Raw genomic sequence first — 20,147 nt, 5'->3', positions numbered from 1 at the left:
TCAATGTAACAAGTTTTACTAGTGCACTGAAGCAATTTTTGGTATTTTGGGCCAGATTCTCCATTCTTCCTTTTCTGCACTGTCACCTTGCAAATGCTGGCCTGAGCCAGAGGACCTATTGGCCCCTGGTCCAAAAAGAGGCAGTCCCAGGGCTGCTGTAAATTGCACTGGCATGCTATAGCACTCTATGGGCCATTGCCTCAGTACAAAATAGTTGTAGTGCAATCTGATATGGCCATGCTTCCTCTGGTATTTCCACCCCTCAGCATTCCCATCTTGCCTCGCAACCCAGGACCAGAAGAGAGGGCCAGCACAAAGTCACCAAGTAGCTCTCCTCCAGGCAGGGAACTACCAGAAGACTCTGTCTTCTTTTTGCAGCTGAAACAGCATAAACAAGCTGCTGTTCAGGACACAGCCTGGCTCTGCCAGTGTGTGCGTTTTACACAAAATTACAACATTCTCACCATTCTCCTTAAACACCTTGGAAAAATTAAAATGCATTGATACAGTACATCAGCTATTGATCTTGGGTTAGGATAAATTTAAGGCCCAGGAGCTTGGATATAACTTCAGTAACATATTGCAGAATTAGCAGATAGGTACATAACCCAGCTATTCTACAGTTTACAGAGTGTAGATTATACACAGACTGTGATGTATGGCAATATTAAAGTAGATCACCTGCCCCAGAAGGAATATAAATAAGACTTATCCTCCATAAAGGGCATCCTCACTTGTTTATCACAGTTTCTCCAGAACTTGGGGACAAAGCATACATAGAAGCAAATTAAGTTCAGCCCATAGCAATCTCATTAAAAACTGAAGTGTGACACTATTGTTGTAATTTTAGTAGTGCCGTCATATACACTGCAGGCACATCAAACTCAAAGCCTACTGAGGTCAGCACAAATGAAAAATTATAGCTTTCTGGGCTCCCGAGAAAATATACTTCTGTTGGAAAGTTGTAATTATTTATTATTATGTTTTAAGAATATTTTACAATATTGTTCAGGTCTTCTTTGAATACAATACAATACTTTTAATTGATAATTTAATACATAATATGAATTTTATTGTTTTATAATTTTATTAGTGGTTCATAACATTTGAGAAAAGACGCACCTTGGAGTGAGGGAAGAAAGACATAGAAACACTGATGATAGAAGCAGGCTAGGGAGAAAAGCCAAAACATCTTGAAGAGAGAAGGGACAAATGGTTTTGCAGTGAACATGCAAAGCCCGGTGTCAGGACGCCTGCGTTCCATGGTTAGCTCTGTACTCTCTGTGCTGTCAGTGTCAGCATCTTCAAAAATGAGGACAGCTTACCACACCAGAGAGTCATCAGTTACCAGTGTGAATGAATGAATGGGCTTTGAGATTAGTAGCTGGAAGGAACAGCCAGAGTTAATTTCAAGAAGTGGTATTTGAGGGAAATGGAGCTGTACAGACTCGGAGTATGAAGATTAGGGCTGAGAGGAACTGATCGTGGAACGCCCCTGATGTTATGTCTCCAAGGGTGCACTTATGTCAGAACATTGCCCTTGCACAGGGTTTGATCTGTCAATCATTGTGACCAGGTTTGACTGTCGTTTTGGCTTATTTTATGTATTTTCCGCTCGCCTTTGTACAAGGTGGTACCACACAGTGAAACCCCTCCTCTGCCCCAAGAGCAGCCTCTCTCCCCGTATGGAGGTTAGAGGTTCCCCTTTCCACCACCCACTTTCAGGGGGCCATAGAAGACATCACACCCCCACAATTTTTTTCCTGCATAGAGGACGCAGGGAGAGAGGAAAGGGGCGCTGGGTGGGACTGGGTGGCCCCCAGTAGGGGAAGGGGTGATGGGGAGAGAGACCAGGTCAGGATCTCACAGCTTCTGTGGCTATTGTCCAAAGTCCGGAAAGGAGATTTCTTTTCAGTTCCATGGAAGTAGAAACTCTGCACTCCCCTCTCCCTTACATCCCCTCCCCTCCAGTTTACACTGCACTTCCCCTCCCCCAGCAATTTCTCTGAACTTCCTTCTCAGACATTCTGGGGTTTACACCTCAATTCTCCATTGTACTGTGTCCCCCAGCCCCCTTCGGAGTCTTTGGGGCCTGTATTCCCCCCACTGCAGTGCAGCCCCCATTGCACCACTCCCTGGCCCCTTGAGGCCTGCACTGCTCCCCATTATACAGTGCAGCCCCCATTGCACTGCCCCCTCAGCTCCCTGGAGGCTTGCACTGCACCTCCCACCCTACCATACTCCCTCCCCATATAACTTTGCCTCACTCCTCTGCCCCTTACTCTGTCCCCTGTGGCTCCCTATCTGCTGCTACCCCGGCAACTCCCCTCTCTGTCTCAGCCCACCTTGGAGCAGTCACACAACCTTCTCTGTCACAAACGAGTAGCAGGGAGTGGGACAAACACCAATCCTGGCTCCTTGGGTTGTCTGTGTCCAGCACCTGTGTTTTGAAATCCCTGTGGCTTGCTGGGGTTTTAATATGCATGCGCCAGACGCAGGCAGCACAAGGAACAAGGGCTGGAGTTTGTCCCACTCCCTGTTGCTTGTGCATGCCAGAGAAAGGTGTGTGTCTGGGCGGGCTTCGCCGAGATGTTTTATCAACCTCCAGTCATGGGCTGCAAAAAAATTCGGTTGGGCCACATGCGATCTCCCCGGCTGAGTGTTTGACATGGCTGATGTAGTGTCATGCTTTGGTGGCCAGTCTAAGACATGCTTTCAACTGTTTGTTCTTTCAAATGATTACATTCGTCAAGACTCTCATGTGCCAACCAGCTCTACTGAGACAAGGCTGAGCGTGAAGCTCCGGGAAGGTCTCTAAGTGCTATTTTTATTGCAATATTTAAGCACAAGAGAATGATTAATGAGATATCCTCTGCTTTAACCTTCAACTCATGCTGTGAAAATAGTCATAAGATTTACAGAGTGTATCTACTTTTCTCATACATTTTTTGGGAAGCTGTGTGGTCTAGTATCTAGAAAAGGCAATTGATAGCAAGGACCTCAGGGAGGCACTTCCATCTCTGCCACTGTCTTGCTCCATGACCTCAGTCAAGCCACCTAATCAAAGTATGTCTCAGTTTGCCCAATAGCTAAACAGATGTCATCTTGCAGGAGTTTTGTGAAGCTCAGTTTACATATCTCATACAGCTGGAAGAGACCTCAAGAGGTCATCAAGTCCAGTCCTCTACCCTCTTGGCTGGGCCAAGCACCATCACTGACAGACTTTTTGTCATGCTTTAAATCTCTTTGTCCCAGATCCCTAAATGGCCTCCTCAAAGACTGAATTCACAACCCTTAGTTTACAAGGCCAATGCTCAAACCACTGAGGTATCCCTTCCTTCTCCATGCACTACCTTGCAGGCCCCTTGAGGCTTGCACTGATAATGGCCTACCATGTACTCTTGAAATCATGGATGAAACATGTAGAAGTAGGATTAAAAACACCTGGGGGGTGACATGCAAGGAGGGAGATGATACATAGTACAATGTGAATGACAGCGTTTACACTTCAGGCTTTAGCTGTCCTTTTCGGTTTTTGGGACCTTTGCTTTGGGAAGGTATTTTTTGTTCCCTTTCACTAAATGCCAAGGTTATAAATTAAACTTGCAGTTAATAAAAGGTGCCTTACCTTGTGTTGTTCCATCTAGTCCCATGACACATTTCATTGCCCTACTGATCTGCTCTGCTACAGGTGGACACATAGATGTGGCATAAACAGCGCTGTGGGAGTGAGTTCGTAAGAAATCCACAAGTTCCTGAAACAAAATTTGAATGAACTTTGAGCGGTCAGGAGAGCAGAACTCCTTCCCAGTTATTGACAGTGGTGAGCCCTGGTGAAGCTCAAGAATATTTGGCCAAGACATTCCATGACTCATTTATTTTCTTACTTGTTATTAAAAAGCCATGATCTGAAGAAACACGGGTGATATTTGGCAAGTGCAAATCCTTTAAAATGTAAACAAGGCCCCCTAAGCCGAAAGCAAGCTACAAGCTAGAAACCTGTTTTGCTTATCTGATAAGAATCTTTACAGGAGATGCGGGGAATATCCTGGGCTCTCTGAAGGACCAATGAACAACTGCATTTAAAATACAGAGCTGACCACTTTTCAGAAGGATGAAGGTGATGTGCAAATGGCAAACAGCACCATTTCTCTCCCATTGGACATAGCAGGAGAACTGTAATTTTACTAATGTCTGTATTCAACTTCATTACAGTCTTATCAGTTTGTCTTTGATATAAAAGCTGAACCTTTGCTTATGGGGTTCACCAGTTGCACACGCTCCTTAGGCCTTGACACATGCTTCTGCATATGCTGGAAATGAATGCAGGCACCAATCATGCAATTGGACCCAACAGCCTGAACCCCTGCAACTGTGCACAATGCTACAGACTTAAATGGGACTTGATGTGGGTAAGGAGAGTTTGTTTTGTACTACAGGTTGAACCTCTCTAGTCTGGTACTCTCTCATCTGGCAACATCCATAATCCAGAATGATTTTGGTTAGTCGGATATCTATTTATCACTGGTGTTGCCAGTTTCCAGTGGTCCCATAAAGTTTGTTTACAGCCACCAGTCCTAGTTCTCAGTGTCCTGTGATGTTATTTAGCTTTAGTTTATACCTAAATGTCCTCTAAGAGCCCAATAAGCAGTGGAAGTGTTTATAATGTGCTAGACAATATTGACCTCCCACGGTTCGGCAAATTCTCTCATCCTGCAATGATCAGGTCCAATAGATGCCAGTCGAGAGAGGTTCAACCTGTAGTAGATCTGACTGCAATTCTTAGGCCTTGATGTAGCAGCAGTGTCTCCCCTGCTACTTACCTGAGCCAAAGCATTTTATAGAAATGAAGTCATAAGTAGGGTTCCTAGATACAAAATACAAAGGCCTTGTGGACACAGGCAAGTTTTACCAGTTGTACAGCAGAGTTATATCAGCATAATCCCAAACTGGGGAGCTTTTGTTCCTGAGAGAATGGCATTTTTAGTCTTACCTTTTCTCTAGTGACATAAGCCAAATTGAAGAAAAGCCCATCTTATGCTGAAACATGAGTGACTTCATGAGGGTATTACTATTTTGGTTTGAACTCACACCTTAAATATATAAGCAAGCAAATAAAAACAATGCCTCTGTGTTCTACCTGCTTCATGTTCCTATGCAGACAAGGCCTTAGAGTTCAGAGGCTAGTTAACTTGGTATTGACATTGCAAATGACAATACATTTTTCATAACCACACTGCTGTACCTCACTAGAAAGTGAGCACCAGAAGAGCGGTCGAAAAGCGGTGTGTCACAGAATACTAACTACCGGGCATGGTCCTTTCTCATTCTTCAGCTTTTTGTTCTGTAATTGGCTGGGACCTTGAATGGATGTACTAGATGCAAGAGTAATACAAATATAGGAATAATGATAACAACACTACAGAAATATACTCTTGGACACCAAGAAATGCTGGCTGGATCCTAGCAGTAAGTCACTTTTTTGTATACTAAAAGTTTTGAACAGCAATGAAATTATGTTGTGTACACAACCATATGCTTGGAAACACAAAGTCTGCTACTAGTATTACTCAGGACACTCAGGCTACGTCTACACGTGCACCCAACTTCGAAATAGTTTATTTCGATGTTGCGACATCGAAATAGGCTATTTCGATGAATAACGTCTACACGTCCTCCAGGGCTGGCAACGTCGATGTTCAACTTCGACGTTGCTCAGCCCAACATCGAAATAGGCACAGCGAGGGAACGTCTACACGCCAAAGTAGCACACATCGAAATAAGGGAGCCAGGCACAGCTGCAGACAGGGTCACGGGGCGGACTCAACAGCAAGTCGCTCCCTTAAAGGGCCCCTCCCAGACACACTTTCATTAAACAGTGCAAGATACACAGAGCCAACAACTAGTTGCAGACCCTGTATATGCAGCACGGACCCCCAGCTGCCGCAGCAGCAGCCAGAAGCCCTGGGCTAAGGGCTGCTGCCCACGGTGACCACAGAGCCCCGCAAGGGCTGGAGAGAGAGTATCTCTCAACCCCCCAGCTGATGGCTGCCATGGAGGACCCCGCTATTTCGATGTTGCGGGACGCGGATCGTCTACACGTCCCTACTTCGATGTTGAACGTCGAAGTAGGGCGCTATTCCCATCCGCTCATGGGGTTAGCGACTTCGACGTCTCGCCGCCTAACGTCGATTTCAACTTCGAAATAGTGCCCAACACGTGTAGACGTGACGGGCGCTATTTCGAAGTTACTGCCGCTACTTCGAAGTAGCGTGCACGTGTAGACGCAGCCTCATGGTCTTTAGAGTGAGTATCCTGAGTACCAAAAGCAGGTGGTGAATGAAGAGTGTTTACCACTTCTAAGTCACTGATGAAGCACATTGCCACCTAGTAATGAGTTATTTTCATGCCAGGCATTTTCAGAGATGAACAACATTTTACCTACTCAAAAGGTGAGGCTTCAGCTGAACAGAACAGCAAATATGGATTACTATGATTAAAGGGGTGGGAGGGTTAACCTCATCCCACAATACTGATGATATTTGTGGGCACTCCAAAGGTACATGTATAGAAAATATCCAGTGGTTTAATATCATGATTCGCTTGTATGCTGGATGGTGAGGGTGAAATTTTAAAAATGTGATCTTTGGTGGTGTACACCCAAATTTCTGAGCTCTGTGCTGCCGTCAGTTGCAGGGGTCTGAGGCAGCAACAACCCTAGTAAACCCAGTGGAGTTGCCCCAGAGTTTTGTCAGTGCAAATCTATTCCCTTAGGAAATGAGTTACATCTATTAGAGCAGCTGGTAAATTGATGTAAAGTATCATAGACTCACAGAGGTCAATGGTAATTACAATTTACTCCATCTGAGGCTTGAGCCAATTATTCATGTTCATGAAAGTCAGTGAGCAAAGGTTACACATGTATGCACAAACCTGTATGTACAGGCAGCGTTAAGATTAAAAGCCTATTTGAGTACTTTGTCCCGAAAAAAGGAAACCAAGAGATAAGCATGAGTGACAACCCAGTTTCACAACTGTGCTCAGCTTGCCTTGTCTTAGTCTAGCTAGTCAGCTAAAATATGGTCAGCGGCACTTATTGAGGTAGTTATACATATGTACACAGGACAACTAAAGGCACAATTCTCCACATTGCAAACGGTCCTCGGTAAATTTTCCACTTCATCATCCTCCAAAAATATAAATAGGACATTTCGTAAACATTATTGGGATAAAACTGTGGCTTTTATCTCTGTGAAGGATCGTGAACTTCTAGCCTGTTATTCAACAAAGGTCAACTAAGAAATATGGCACCTTCTTGCAAATATGTACATTGAAATATACTTAGCCAACCACAGAGCTGGCTGAATATCCCCAAAACAATAAGCAGCATTATTTATAAAGCTGTCCATGCAGGTCTGAGACAAAAGTACCAACAGCACAGAAAATTACCTAATATGAATATTAAGCAAAAATAAGAAAAATGACTATGTCACCCTTCCAAAACAATCACGCATTTGGGATCCAAACCAGAATGGTGTTAGTATAAAAGCACTAATATGGCAGGTTACATGGAAAGGCAGCACATATGCCATATACAGATAGGATGCCATTTGGTTTGATGTCAAACAGATAGGTGAAGTTTTCTATTTACCTTCTTGCCAGCTATGTATCCTCCAGCTGCTCCAAAGCTTTTGGTAAACGTACCCATCAGTACATCAACATCTTCAGGGCTCATGCCAAAATATTCCACGACTCCCCGACCAGAGGGTCCCACAGCACCAATGCTGTGAGCTTCATCCAAGTAGAGGTAGGCTTTGTATCTCTTCTTCAAGGCAACTAACTCTGGCAAGCGGACAATGGAACCTTCCATGCTAGAAAACAAGAATTGCAAATGAATCTTTTCATCCCCTTCAGTCTCCGTTAAATATTAGCACTGTGGTACACCCTATGGATGACATGGTTACTCTTTTGTAACAAGAAGACCTCTTTAAATCTCAAGCCAAAGAAAACTGGGATGTCTTCGTCCCCATTGCTGAGCAGGCAGTCACTCTCATGAACATTCCCAGTGACTTCCTTGGACTTTTGCAAATTATCAGCCCTACTTCTGCATGCAGAAAAGAGAAGGGAATGACATGCTAGATTTTATCCAGGTTGGTATAATCTATAATTCATTACAAAGCCCCACAATCAGCAGCCTTTGCAACTCTGGATTACATTTTGACTCCCACTTAAGTCCTGTACACCGCTCTGACAATATTCACAGGTTGCAAAGGTAATAGACCCAGGCAGAATTCCCACTGTGCAGAAGTCTGGGATAGCACAGCTGGGAGCCAGAGGCAGAAAGATTTCTTTAGATGAACTTCAGAGCAGCCCATAGGCAGGTGTGGGGAGGCCCTGAAAACTTGGGTCTTGGATAGGGTGACTACATTTCTCTAGGCTAAATACGGAATTGGTGTGGGTGAGATGATGCCTTTCTGGTGGCTGAAATAGGGGACTGTCTCAGCAAAAACAGGATGGGTGGTCACCCTACTCAGGCAGTAGCTACCTTGTGGGGGGCTGCCACCCTGCACAGGGGGTGTGTTCCTGGCTGTGGGGGGCAACGGTGGCTCCCAGTTGCCCCATGCCTTGGAGCACCGGGAACAGGGCTGTGGCCCTGCTGGGGACCTCCCCATAGTGGTGCTCCTCCTGGCTCCCGCAAGCCACAGGAAGCTGGGAGCCAGGAGCAGCTGTGCCTTCAGGCTCTGGGTTCACTCAAGTGGTGGGGAGCTGGGAACCGGGCAGCAGCCGCTCCCCCAGTGAGAATACGGGGCAATTAGCCCCTTTGTTTAAAAAAAGTCAGGATGCTTTCCTGATGCCCAAACTATGGGGCTGTTCTGGCCAAAACAGGATGGATGGTCACCTTAGTCTTAGAATGGGAACAACCTGGGAGGCCCACAACTGGCTTAAAGTCCTTTATGACCCCCTGCTCCTGTTTGGTGTCTTTCACAACATGCCATGCACACCCTAGCACTGAACAGGAAAAGATCCTTAATATTTTATGTTTTTCCTCCCCTTCATGCAAGACCAGAATTCCATAATCTGTATCTATGCACTAACAGCATTTTAACACTCCTAGGGCAAAAAGGATAAGAAACCCAGTGCACATTCAGAAGTTACCGAAATAGGGTAGGTGAATGGCAACAAATTACCCTGAAAGGTGAACTCTCCACAAAGCAAGTTAGAAATCCACTTGAATGCAATAGTTTTAGAGAGGTAACCCTTTTAGTCTGTAGCTTCACAAAAACAAACAAGTAGTCCAGTAGCACCTGAAGGACTAACAAACTTATTTATTGGTTAATGAGCTTTTGTGGGTCTTACCCACGAAAGCTCATTACCTAATAAATAAACTTGATAGTCTTTCAGGTGCTACTGGACTGCTCGCTTGTTTACTTAAATGAAAGGCAGCTTAGTTATCTGTATCTTTGCTGCAGATACTATATTGTCTTGAAAACTGGGGTGAGTTTATTAAGGGAGCTTAACACCAGATATCTGGAGATGTATTCACAGTTTATTTTTAAAGGGAGCTAAACTTGTTCTCTGGCTCTAGCTGTGTCAAGGAAAAAAAATCATCTGAAAGTGCTCCCATATTTCATACTGAAAGCAAGGTGCTGTGTGCCAAGCAAAACCTACATTCTGTGGGGAGGCCCCTGGCTCAGGTAAGTCAAATTGGCAATCTTAAGGCAGCGCCAGCTACATTGAAACATGAAGCCTGTTCCTGAATTAAATGTGCAAACAAGTAACACAGTCAGGATGGCCTCCTGGCGTTGTTTATCTGCATATCAGTTTCAGACTTTGTATGTTGCCCACACTGATTTGAGTATCTATTTGCAACATATAGCAGCATTGTGCAATGGAGTGTTGGCAGTCAAACAGGGAACAACAGGCTTTTGGCACAGAGGAGGCCTTTTATGATTTTGGCCCCTTTTCTTTCTCCACTTTCGTGGGCAGGGTTGTCGTTAGCTTGGAAGTGTTGGGACAGCATGAACCTCTGCTTTCGAAATCTCATTTACTCTTGATGGGAAGCCATCTCACTACTGCCTGCCAGGACCTCACTCTGCAACCAATACATAGTAATATGATGGACTTTGCATTTCTTCAGTGCTGTAGCTAAATCAATCAGCAATGAAACTTTTCACATAGCCTCTGTTGCGCAATGAAGACTAATTATACCACTGTCTGGCCGTGTCTACACTAGCCCCACACTTCGAAATGGCCACGCAAATGGCCATTTCGAAGTTTACTAATGAAGCGCTGAAATGCATATTCAGTGCTTCATTAGCATGCGGGCGGCCGCGGCACTTCGAAATTGACGTGCCTCGCCGCCGCGTGGCTCGTCCCGACGGGGCTCCTTTTTGAAAGGACTCCGCCTACTTCGAAGTCCCCTTATTCCCATCTGCTCATGGGAATAAGGGGACTTCAAAGTAGGCGGGGTCCTTTCGAAAAGGAGCCCTGTCGGGACGAGCCATGCGGCGGCGAGCCGTGTCAATTTCGAAGTGCCGCAGCCGCCCGCATGCTAATGAAGTGCTGAATATGCATTTCAGCGCTTCATTAGAAAACTTCGAAATGGCCATTCGCGTGGCCATTTCGAAGTTTGGGGCTAGTGTAGATGTAGCCTCTGAGTTATTGTTTCAGGGGGGCTGCAGACTCAGGCAGACTCTCTGCATTTGTTTCTACTTGGAAGTTTATTTTCACAGCTCAAAGGGTTAAACTCTTAATTTAGAAGTAGAAAATTAATATCCCACAGCGTAATTCAATATGGAGTTCACAAATAATATCTGTGAAGGTGAAACTGCAGCTCTTCAACACAAATGTGAAGAGTGTGCTCTTCTGTGGATGCGAGACCTGGCGTACTAAAAAGTCCTCACATCACAAGCCACAGACATTCATAGACAGATGCGTGAGGTACATCCTTCACATCAAATGGCAGCACTTTGTCACAAATGAGGCACTTTGGAACAGAACAGGACAAGAACCACGTGACGTTCAATTCAAGGGAAGAAAGTGGGGATGGCTAGGCCACACTCTCAGAACACCATCATCCAGCATAGTCTGTCAGGCTCTCACAGGGAACCCCCAGGAAAAACGCAAAAGAGGAAGACCTCGGGCAACATGCAGAAGATCTATTGAAACTGAAGGCGAACAACTGGGGTACTCCTGGAGCCAGCTGGAAGGTTTCTCCCAAGACAGGGTGAAGTGGAGGAGACTTGTAGATGACCTGTGCTTCACGGAGAGTACAAGGAGTAAGTAGTAGTAGTAATAATTACACAACAACTTGGTTGTGTCTACACTTGCATTCCTCTTTCGAAAGAGGCATGCAAATGAGGAAAACAAAATGCACAAGAGGTGCATATTTGCATATTTGGCACCTCATTTGCATATTCTTATTTCAAAAGAGCTTCTTTTGAAAGAAGAAAACCAGCATAGATGCTGCTTTTTCAAAAGTAAACCCCATCTTCGAAAGAGCAGCATCTACACTGGTTTTCTTCTTTCGGAAGAAGCGCTTTCGCAATAAGAATATGCAAATGAGGTACCTATATGTAAATATGAACCTCATTTGCATACCTCTTTCGAAAGAGGAATGCAAGTGTAGAGACCGCCCTTATGTGATTCCTGAATCCTGGAATACAGAGAGCTTGGTTACATCCCTTCTCCTCATAGATGACTGCCAGGAGGTTTTAAATGCGAAGAGAATGTGATGGAACTGATTTCATGCAGTATTGCCTGAGGAGTTAACTATTTTTAGCCTAAGTAGGTTAGTACAATAAGAACGTATTAGTGGTCTTGAAAGATGCTGACATATTTAAATCTTGGGATGGTGGCCAGAGCCCACCAGAACAACAAAAGGCCCCACTCGGTCACAGAATAGCTAGAACACTGGCAGCTTTACTGAAGGTTCCCCTGCATGCTGCCTTGCTAATGAACCTCAGTCCTGCTGGTGGACCCAGCTCTAGAAACACCGACCAGTTTGGCTTCTGTGCTGATTCAATCCTTGGCTTCTCTGTTGCCCTTTGGTGGTAGCAGAAGGCGGCTTGTGATGTGGACACCTCTCTACTTAGAACTAGACTGAAACTGAACTTGTTTAGTATCGACCACTGAGCAGCTCAATTGGAAGATAAACCTTTCAGGGAATATGACCCTGAGTTGGAGTTAAACCATGGACCTAGAGTTGAAACTAAATGGAGCTGCTTGTTTAATTTTGGTAGTGTAAATTTTGAAGAACTCTCAGGGCATTTCATAGCTCTGGAAGTTTGAAAGGAGGGAGTTTGCTGTAGCTTTAACTTCTTTTTGGAGCGGGGAGGGTTAAACTGTGTCATTGTGGCCTGACTGAAAGGTAGCATAAAGCTGTGACATCCACAGAGGAATTTAGGGAGGGATTATGCTGCGGCGGCATAATCTCCCAGGCATAATTCTTCCATGAGGAGCTCGGTATGCATGAGGCCTGTGAAGAAGTCACCATTCATTTAGGGTGGTGAAGGCTGCTCCTCTTCACTTGACTGTTTTTTGCCTTCGTGAGGTGATGCGGAAGGAGTGGGTGAGGCCTTGGTTCTGCTTCCCTCCTGTTCCTGTGGGGCCACTGTGCGCCTCAGGACAGGGCAGGAGCTTGCAGCTGTGAGAGGCCCTCCATTAGGTTGTGCAATGTAGTTAGAGAAGCAATTTGGTGACCCCAGTTTCCTGTACCCCCCTCAGGGAGTACCCATCAGAACCTGGCCCCAAATGAATCTATGAAACTGAGCAAGGAGTGCATGCTGTCAGTGTCATGGAAACAGGACCAGGTACAGAAGCCCGATATTGCTGTATTACTGCCTCAAACCCCACCCCACTGGAATGTGTCAGAGCTCAGACCTGCCCTGGTGGAGTTTTGTCTGACCCTTTCATCCTGTAACTTCTGAAGATGCTTTCCTTCACACAGTATTTGGTGTACAGCCCTCTACTGTTTCCTCCACAGTGCACTGCAGGGCCACCCTCCAACACAAAACCAACTCCGCTCTGTTCATAATACTGATGTCTCGGGACCCAGTTACAACTGTTCAAATTTGTAGAGCAGACAAGATCTTAGTTCTGTTCTGCACCAGGGCTGAAGCTTTGCTCATATATAAGGAGTTAGCGCTGCTACACAACTTGGTCACAACACGATTATGTCTCTGTTCCTCTACAATTCTAATGAAATTTTAACCAGGCCACAAGACAAGACTTGGAAAGAAGTCTCCTGGCAAGGTTTGTACCTGAGGGTACAATACAGTTTCTGAATGCCTGAGTACAGATGCAGATTAAAATTCCATCATAGTTAATGGGACTCTTTCTTGAGCTTTGGAAGCAATCCTTGGCTATGGAAGACACATATTACTGTAGATCAGCTAATCCTCTCTCTCTCTCTCTGCCAGGGCAGGTTTACTCTATTCAGCTCATTGACAGGATTTTATCCAGTTTCATTTTAGAAGTCTCCGTCTTCACTTTCATCCTCAGAAGCCCAGTTATGCTTCTAAAGACTTCTATCATTTTTCTTGGTAGAATGAGGCTTTTTCCATAACCTAATTCATTGCATTGTCAAGAAGATAGATTTTACTGGTGTTCAGAAGACCATTTCCCCTTCTTAATTTCATCACACAACTCCTAGATATGCCAGCATGTAATACCCTTCCAATCTTTGCAGGCTTCTCCTAACCCTTCCAATATTTGAAGACTTATCATTACCCTTTCCGCAGTCAGTGCTCAGATTACATATAAATCTTCCCTTAAAAGTCAATCCCTCTGGCCCCTTGATCGTGTCTGTCATGGGTCTTTAAACTCCTTCCCTCTGATCTGGCATACAACTAGATACATACAGTGTATTCATGTTGATCTTGTTCTTCCAAAATACTCACATTAAATCTTACTCTTTGCTTTTGACATTATTTGCTTTGGTAAACTTTATCACAGTGCAGCATTTAGGATACTTGACACAGGCGTCTCTATTTTGTGGTTTAGAGCAAGAGTTTAAAAAGTCAAATGTACTGCCATATTTTGAAATGTTAGGAAGCAGCCACTGATTGATTTAACTCCTTTTTGTTGGTCTCTGGCCAGCGACTTAAAATGTTACCTCTTTGTCTAAGTGGCTGGTAGTCACCAAATAGCAGGCTATAAAAAATTGCCCCAATAAACTGCCTTGAGCACTGGCACTGAATTGCAGAAACCCCCTCAGGTAGACATGAAAATGTACTGGAGAGTGTCCACGCAATCAGAGAAATATGACCAAATCAAATTAAAGCACAAATGGAAAAAAAATCTGATGAAAACCACTGGTTTTGATCACCATATGTTGCCCCTCAATTGTTGCCTTGGGCCTGGGCCCATCTGACTCATATGCAAATATATTCCTAGGTAGCACAAATCTACAGAAACTGAGCAAGAATGCAGTAATTGAATGATCCTGAACTGAAGATGGTGGAAGCCAAAGAAAACATGAACTAGAATTTAAATAATAGAGACATGATTTAGCAAGCCAGTTTAATTTCTGCCAAGGACTCTGCCAAAACTTGTTCATGCTTTTGTACTGAGGATTGATGGCAATGTGGTCTCTCTGAGCCTGGAATGAATATGGAATACATTTACGCTCAAACCAGTCCAAGTTCAAAGCCAGCTTTCATTAATAGTTATATTTACCTGTGCTGAGCTTTCCTTTCCTGAATATTAAATACATTTTAAAAACTGAAATGTTTTCTCACTGTTTATTTGATGTCCAATTTGGGTCCTTTATAAGCTGTGAGACAAATTCTGCCTTCACTTATCCATGCAAACTCAGTGGGCTATGCTTTTGAAACATCAGATTGATATTTCAATAGCATGCTGGCTTGCAATAGCTCTTTTCAACTTTTGCCAGCATAGTAAAGCAAGGTTCTTGTGCAGTGTTGCTGAACAGGATAAATCTTTCACGTGCCCTTAACATACCACTGAGTTTGCAGGAGTGAAAATGAAGGGAGAATTTGGCCCCTGATGTTGATCTTGTCCATATCGTAGATTGCCCTCTTAAAAAAAGTAGAAAGTTACATCCATGGGAAAAGATGTCAAGCTAAACTTGTAGATTAAGACACTTTAACTTGCATTATGGATCTGACCAAATAAGTTTGATTCTATAAAATAGTTTTTACCAACTGTCAAAACTAAAAAGAACTAAGTCTAGACAATGCAGGTAGTGGAAAGTGTTACTGATATTTCAAAATCAGAATCCAAGAAAGGGAAGGGTCATACAGAGAATAAACAGCAGCTCAATTACATACAAAATGAAGGAATTCTAGTATGTTTTCTCTCACCATTTCTTCTTCTCACCATGTCTGATGTTTAAAAAGTTATTACCAACACACTGGATTGGTTTTGGTCTGCTAATTTGTCTCTAGCAATGCTACATATACAGAGGTTACTTATCTAGAACCAGAAGTTCTTTGAGATGTGTGATCCCTTTCTGTATTCCATGGCTATGTCTACACGTGCCCCAAACTTCGAAATGGCCATGCAAATGGCCATTTCGAAGTTTACTAATGAAGCGCTGAAATGCATATTCAGCGCTTCATTAGCATGCGGGCGGCAGCGGCGCTTCGAAATTGACGAGCCTTGCCGCCGCGCGGCGCGTCCAGACGGGGCTCCTTTTCAAAAGGATGCTGCCTACTTCGAAGTCCCCTTATTCCCATGAGCTCATGGGAATAAGGGGACTTCGAAGTAGGCAGGGCCCTATCGAAAAGGAGCCCCATCTGGACGCGCCGCGCGGCGGCAAGGCTCGTCAATTTCGAAGCGCCGCTGCCGCCCGCATGCTAATGAAGCGCTGAATATGCATTTCAGCGCTTCATTAGTAAACTTCGAAATGGCCATTTGCATGGCCATTTCGAAGTTTGGGGCACGTGTAGACACAGCCCATGTATGCATATACATGCACATGAGCGTGAATCTAAAGATTTTTAGTAAACAATATCCGATGGTCTGCACTAGCAAAGTAAGTCTCCTTGTGCTCCAAAATGAGGGCAGAAAGGGCTGTGCAGGCCAATATCTCCCCAGGTCCTAAATTATCAAAAATCTATTCACAATCTGCAACAGCAAGGGATGTGGTGGGGGGGGTGGATAGAAATATAGATCTCAAAGAACCTCCAGTTAGGGAGAAGTAACTTTTGTTTCTTCTTTGAATGATGGTCCTTATGTGTACTGATGTGATTGATCTCTACCACTCACTTCTCTGATACTGCCCCCAGTTGTGAGCAAGGTGCATAAGATAGCTACCAAAATTTCACAAGGCACTAAGGCATGGCATCATGTTTGGTATGCATTCCTTTGGCATACCACCAAAAGAACTCCTTGTATGGTTGGTAAGTCTGGGCAGCTGTGGAGGTGGAAGAAGCTATGTAACTGGGTCTTTGCAGTGTGCCTTTTGTGGGAGGTTTCATAAAACAGAGCACTAGAGGTGCAGGTCTGGGCCTCTAGATATGCTTCTGATGTTCCTTCTTCATGGGTTGGATGAGTGGAGGGTTGTACTGAAGTATTAAGTGTAGAAATATTTTTTTCATGGAAGAGATTACACTAAAAAAGGGAAGATCCTTACTGGTTTTCTGGTCTCCCCTGGAGAACCCCAATCGCTGTAGCCACGATTCATACCTCATGACTATCGCTGTGGTGATGGTGCCAGAAAGGCAGTGTCAGTTGCCTGGAATGATGTCTTGGCCGTTAGCCTGCATTCATCAAGGAGGTTTGGAACTGGGCCCTGTCTTCCTGAGGAAGTTTGCTTTCAAAGTTTAGAAATTTTGAATAATTCAAGAAGTCATATTTTGCTAACGTTACCTGGTAGTTAGCAACTATGAATTGGAGACTAGCTAAAGAAAATATTCTCCTCCCCAAAAAGGTGGAGGCAGGTCCTTGTCAGTTGGGGGTAATCATAGGATGGTATGTCCTGGCTCTTTCTGTAGCTACTTGCACCATGAAAGGGTTGAGTGAATAAAACCTCTGTCCCTTCAACTGTCAGAATATATCTTTTGTCTACCCTCTTGTGGGTAGGGGCACAGGAGGGTATATGGAAGGTTTCAGAATGACCGGATTACTTGACCTTTCTGGAGGGATTGATCCAGAGGTCTGGCTGAAATCCAACAGATCACACTAGGTATTCTGGACCTCAACAGGTCTCTGGAGCTTGGCCGCTACCCTCTGTAACAGCTCCTGGTAGTGTGGTTATAAGGCCAGGCAGGGGATGATGGAACAACTGCCTCCTCAAGTGAAAAGAATGACAGATCAGTCTGAACTGGTATAACCAGTAGATCCAGCTTAGCTTCTTCCTCCTCAGAGGGAGCTGGTAGTTATTGGCCGGGAAAGGAGGGTTGGTGTGATACTTGCACAGATCCAGCACGTCTGTTATATGGATCCCACAGGGTCCCATCAGGCCAGTCACAAGGATTAACTGATGGGGGAGGTCCCCATGACTTCAGGTACTCTGAGTAGCCATATCCTGAAGGAGGTGAATAGTACCAATACCTCTTGGCTGGTTTCCTTTGGGGTGGGCGCCGGGGGGCGGGGCAAGTGGAAAAGACTTATCTGAAGTCTAAGGTTTGTTCAACAAAATAACAGATTCTTGCTCTTCTGACAGTGCCTTCTATACTGATCAGAGGATGCTCCAAGTAGAGGAAGCACTAGGAAGGTGTTCTTTTCAAGGTGATTTTTTTGGCATGGGGATGTCTCTAAGGAGGACTGGGCCTGATACCAGAGAAGACAGTGACTAGGAATATTCTTCTGCAAGATAAAGATTCTGGTTCTTCCTGAAGAGAGGCTATCAGAACTGGGTCATGTAATGAGATATTGGAACCTACTGAACAGGGTCCTAGTGCAGAGCTCTCAGACAGGCCTGGTGGGTACTGATCTTTTGGTCTGTGGGATGGAGCTATAACCAGTACTGTCAAATCCTTCTTCTTTTGGGTTTGCTTTCTTGAATGGCAAGTTTAGGTGAACCTAACTCCTTAGGACTCATATACAAGGACTCACATGACTTGGACCAAGATGGGTAGTGATCCTTTTTCTTAGAGGCAGGACTAGATGGGGATGTGCCCTTATCCCTATGGTCATGGTCCCTGCTCTCATCACAGGGTTTCGTATGCTTAAGAGTTTTAGCTTCAGCACCAGTATTCATGCTTGGATAGTGGCTGCTGGAAGTCTGAGGGGTTCTCCCTAGATTGGATCCGAAGGAGACCTCATGATCTCACAAGGTGCTTCAGCAGGTGGAGTGCTTGTCTTTCACCTGTTCAGAGACGGAAGGCACAACAAATATTGCCCTTGCCGAGGCAAGACAGTGCTGGTGGTTTTTATTTTTCTGATAGAGAAGGAGCAGAGGCAGAAGACACATTTCTCATACCATGGGACTCTTGATATAGTTCCTCTCTACATTGAAAAGCTTCTCAGGGGAGGGAGAACTAAGCTCACTACACTGATAAAACAATAAAATATTAAGTCTAAACTAAAGAAAATACTTAAACTATTTGCTACTTGTTTTTCTAGGTATTAAAATAGTAAGAGTGAAACAGACACTTCTTTCTCAGGCCAGTAAGAAGGACATCAAGAGATGTTGGTTGAACCTGTCTTTTACTTCAGAGCAGGAGGAGAACAGCTCTGCAAATGGAAACTAATGGAAACTCAGGTACACAGTACACGTGTATAATACACATAGGATGGTATTGATCTGGTTTTGATAATAAGGGGCTTTTGAAATCAGGGGTCTGTTTCGAAAGGTCCCCTCGGCTACCCGGGCAGCTGAGTTTTGAAACCAGCAGTTTCAAAGCTCGCGCGGCTGCCATTATGCTAATGAGGTACTGTATAGTCATAGCAGCACCTCATTAGCATATCTCAAGGTGCCACATTACCATAGCCCCTCTGAAAGGAGGTGCTAGGGTGGCCACAGCCATAAGGAACCAGTGAGAGGAACCAATGCTTTATGGCCAGATCAGCTGTCATCCAATATGGCTTCTAGCCAGTTGTGCAATGATACCTTGTGTGGGCTATGCAGTAGGGATTCCTTCTCAAGTCAGTACAGAACTGGTTTGTCTTCTGAAGCATAAACTTTGATTTCTTAGTTGCCTACTTCCCAAAAATATAATAAAGATTTTAAAACTACCTAATGTTTGGAGTGGTCTCTGATGAGTTGCTATTAGAAAGCTAGGTATAATTACTACTCTTATTATATTCTTGTTTCTTGAACAGACACAGAGGCCTTATCTACACTAGCAAGATCTTTCAGAAAATCTGGCCCTTTTTCAAAAGAACATGCAGAGTGCCTACACACAAAATATGGCCTTTTGATCTGAAATCAAAAGAATGAGGCTCTTGTTCTAGAAGCCCTCTTTGGCTCCCAGATCAGGAAGAGAGCTTGCTTCCAAAAGCTCTTTCAGAAAAAAAAAAAAAAAAAAGAACATGTAGATGCTCCATGGGCCTGTTTTTCGAAAGAGCAGTCCTCATGGCACCAGATTTTTTGAAAGAGCAGGGGCTGTGTGGACTCTCTCTATTGAAAGAATAGCTTGATGTTTTGATCTGCTTTTTTGTGTGTGGATGCGCCCTTTTGAAAGAAGTTTTTTCGAAAGAGATCTTCCAGAAGAACTTCTTTTGAAAGATTGAGGTAGTGTAGACATAGCTAAAGGCTACTAATAGAAATAAAATGGTCCAGAACCTAAGGAAAACAAAACACAAGAGATCCCAGATACATTATTCAACTCCATGTCCTCCTATTCCAACTTTCTCTGACAATCATTCAGCAGTTGCCACACTGAGGCTGGAATTTTTAATGGACACTAAAGCTACGGCCACATATCAAAGTTATTTTGAGATAGGAGCCACTATTTCAAAATAACTTTGCTAGCGTCTGCACTACAAACACATTGGCTATGTCTACACTAGCCCCAAACTTCGAAATGGCCATGCAAATGGCCATTTCGAAGTTTACTAATGAAGTGCTGAAATACATATTCAGCGCCCCATTAGTATGCCGGTGGCCGTGGCACTTCGAAATTGATGCGGCTCGCTGCTGCGCAGCTCGTCCTGACGGGGCTCCTTTTCGAAAGGACCCTGCCTGCTTTGAAGTCCCCTTATTCCTATGAGCAGATGGGAATAAGGGGACTTCA

The 20,147-nt window shown here is 44.4% G+C and overlaps 1 protein-coding gene across 1 annotated transcript in view; it reads right to left on the bottom strand.

Moving 5' to 3' along the window:
• Nucleotides 1-20,147, bottom strand: part of SPTLC3 (serine palmitoyltransferase long chain base subunit 3) — a 127,374-nt gene that overhangs the window by 25,793 nt on the left and 81,434 nt on the right. Inside the window, exons 8-9 of the mRNA XM_074988475.1 lie at nt 7,652-7,871; nt 3,629-3,755 (exon numbers count right to left, since the gene is read on the bottom strand). Of these exons, the coding sequence (XP_074844576.1) occupies nt 3,629-3,755; nt 7,652-7,871 (347 nt within the window). The remainder of the gene's footprint in view (nt 1-3,628; nt 3,756-7,651; nt 7,872-20,147) is intronic.

The sequence above is a fragment of the Carettochelys insculpta genome, chromosome 3, assembly GCF_033958435.1.
Source record: "Carettochelys insculpta isolate YL-2023 chromosome 3, ASM3395843v1, whole genome shotgun sequence".
In the NCBI taxonomy this organism is placed as follows: domain Eukaryota; kingdom Metazoa; phylum Chordata; order Testudines; family Carettochelyidae; genus Carettochelys; species Carettochelys insculpta.
This window is presented reverse-complemented; position numbering and strand designations above follow the sequence as displayed.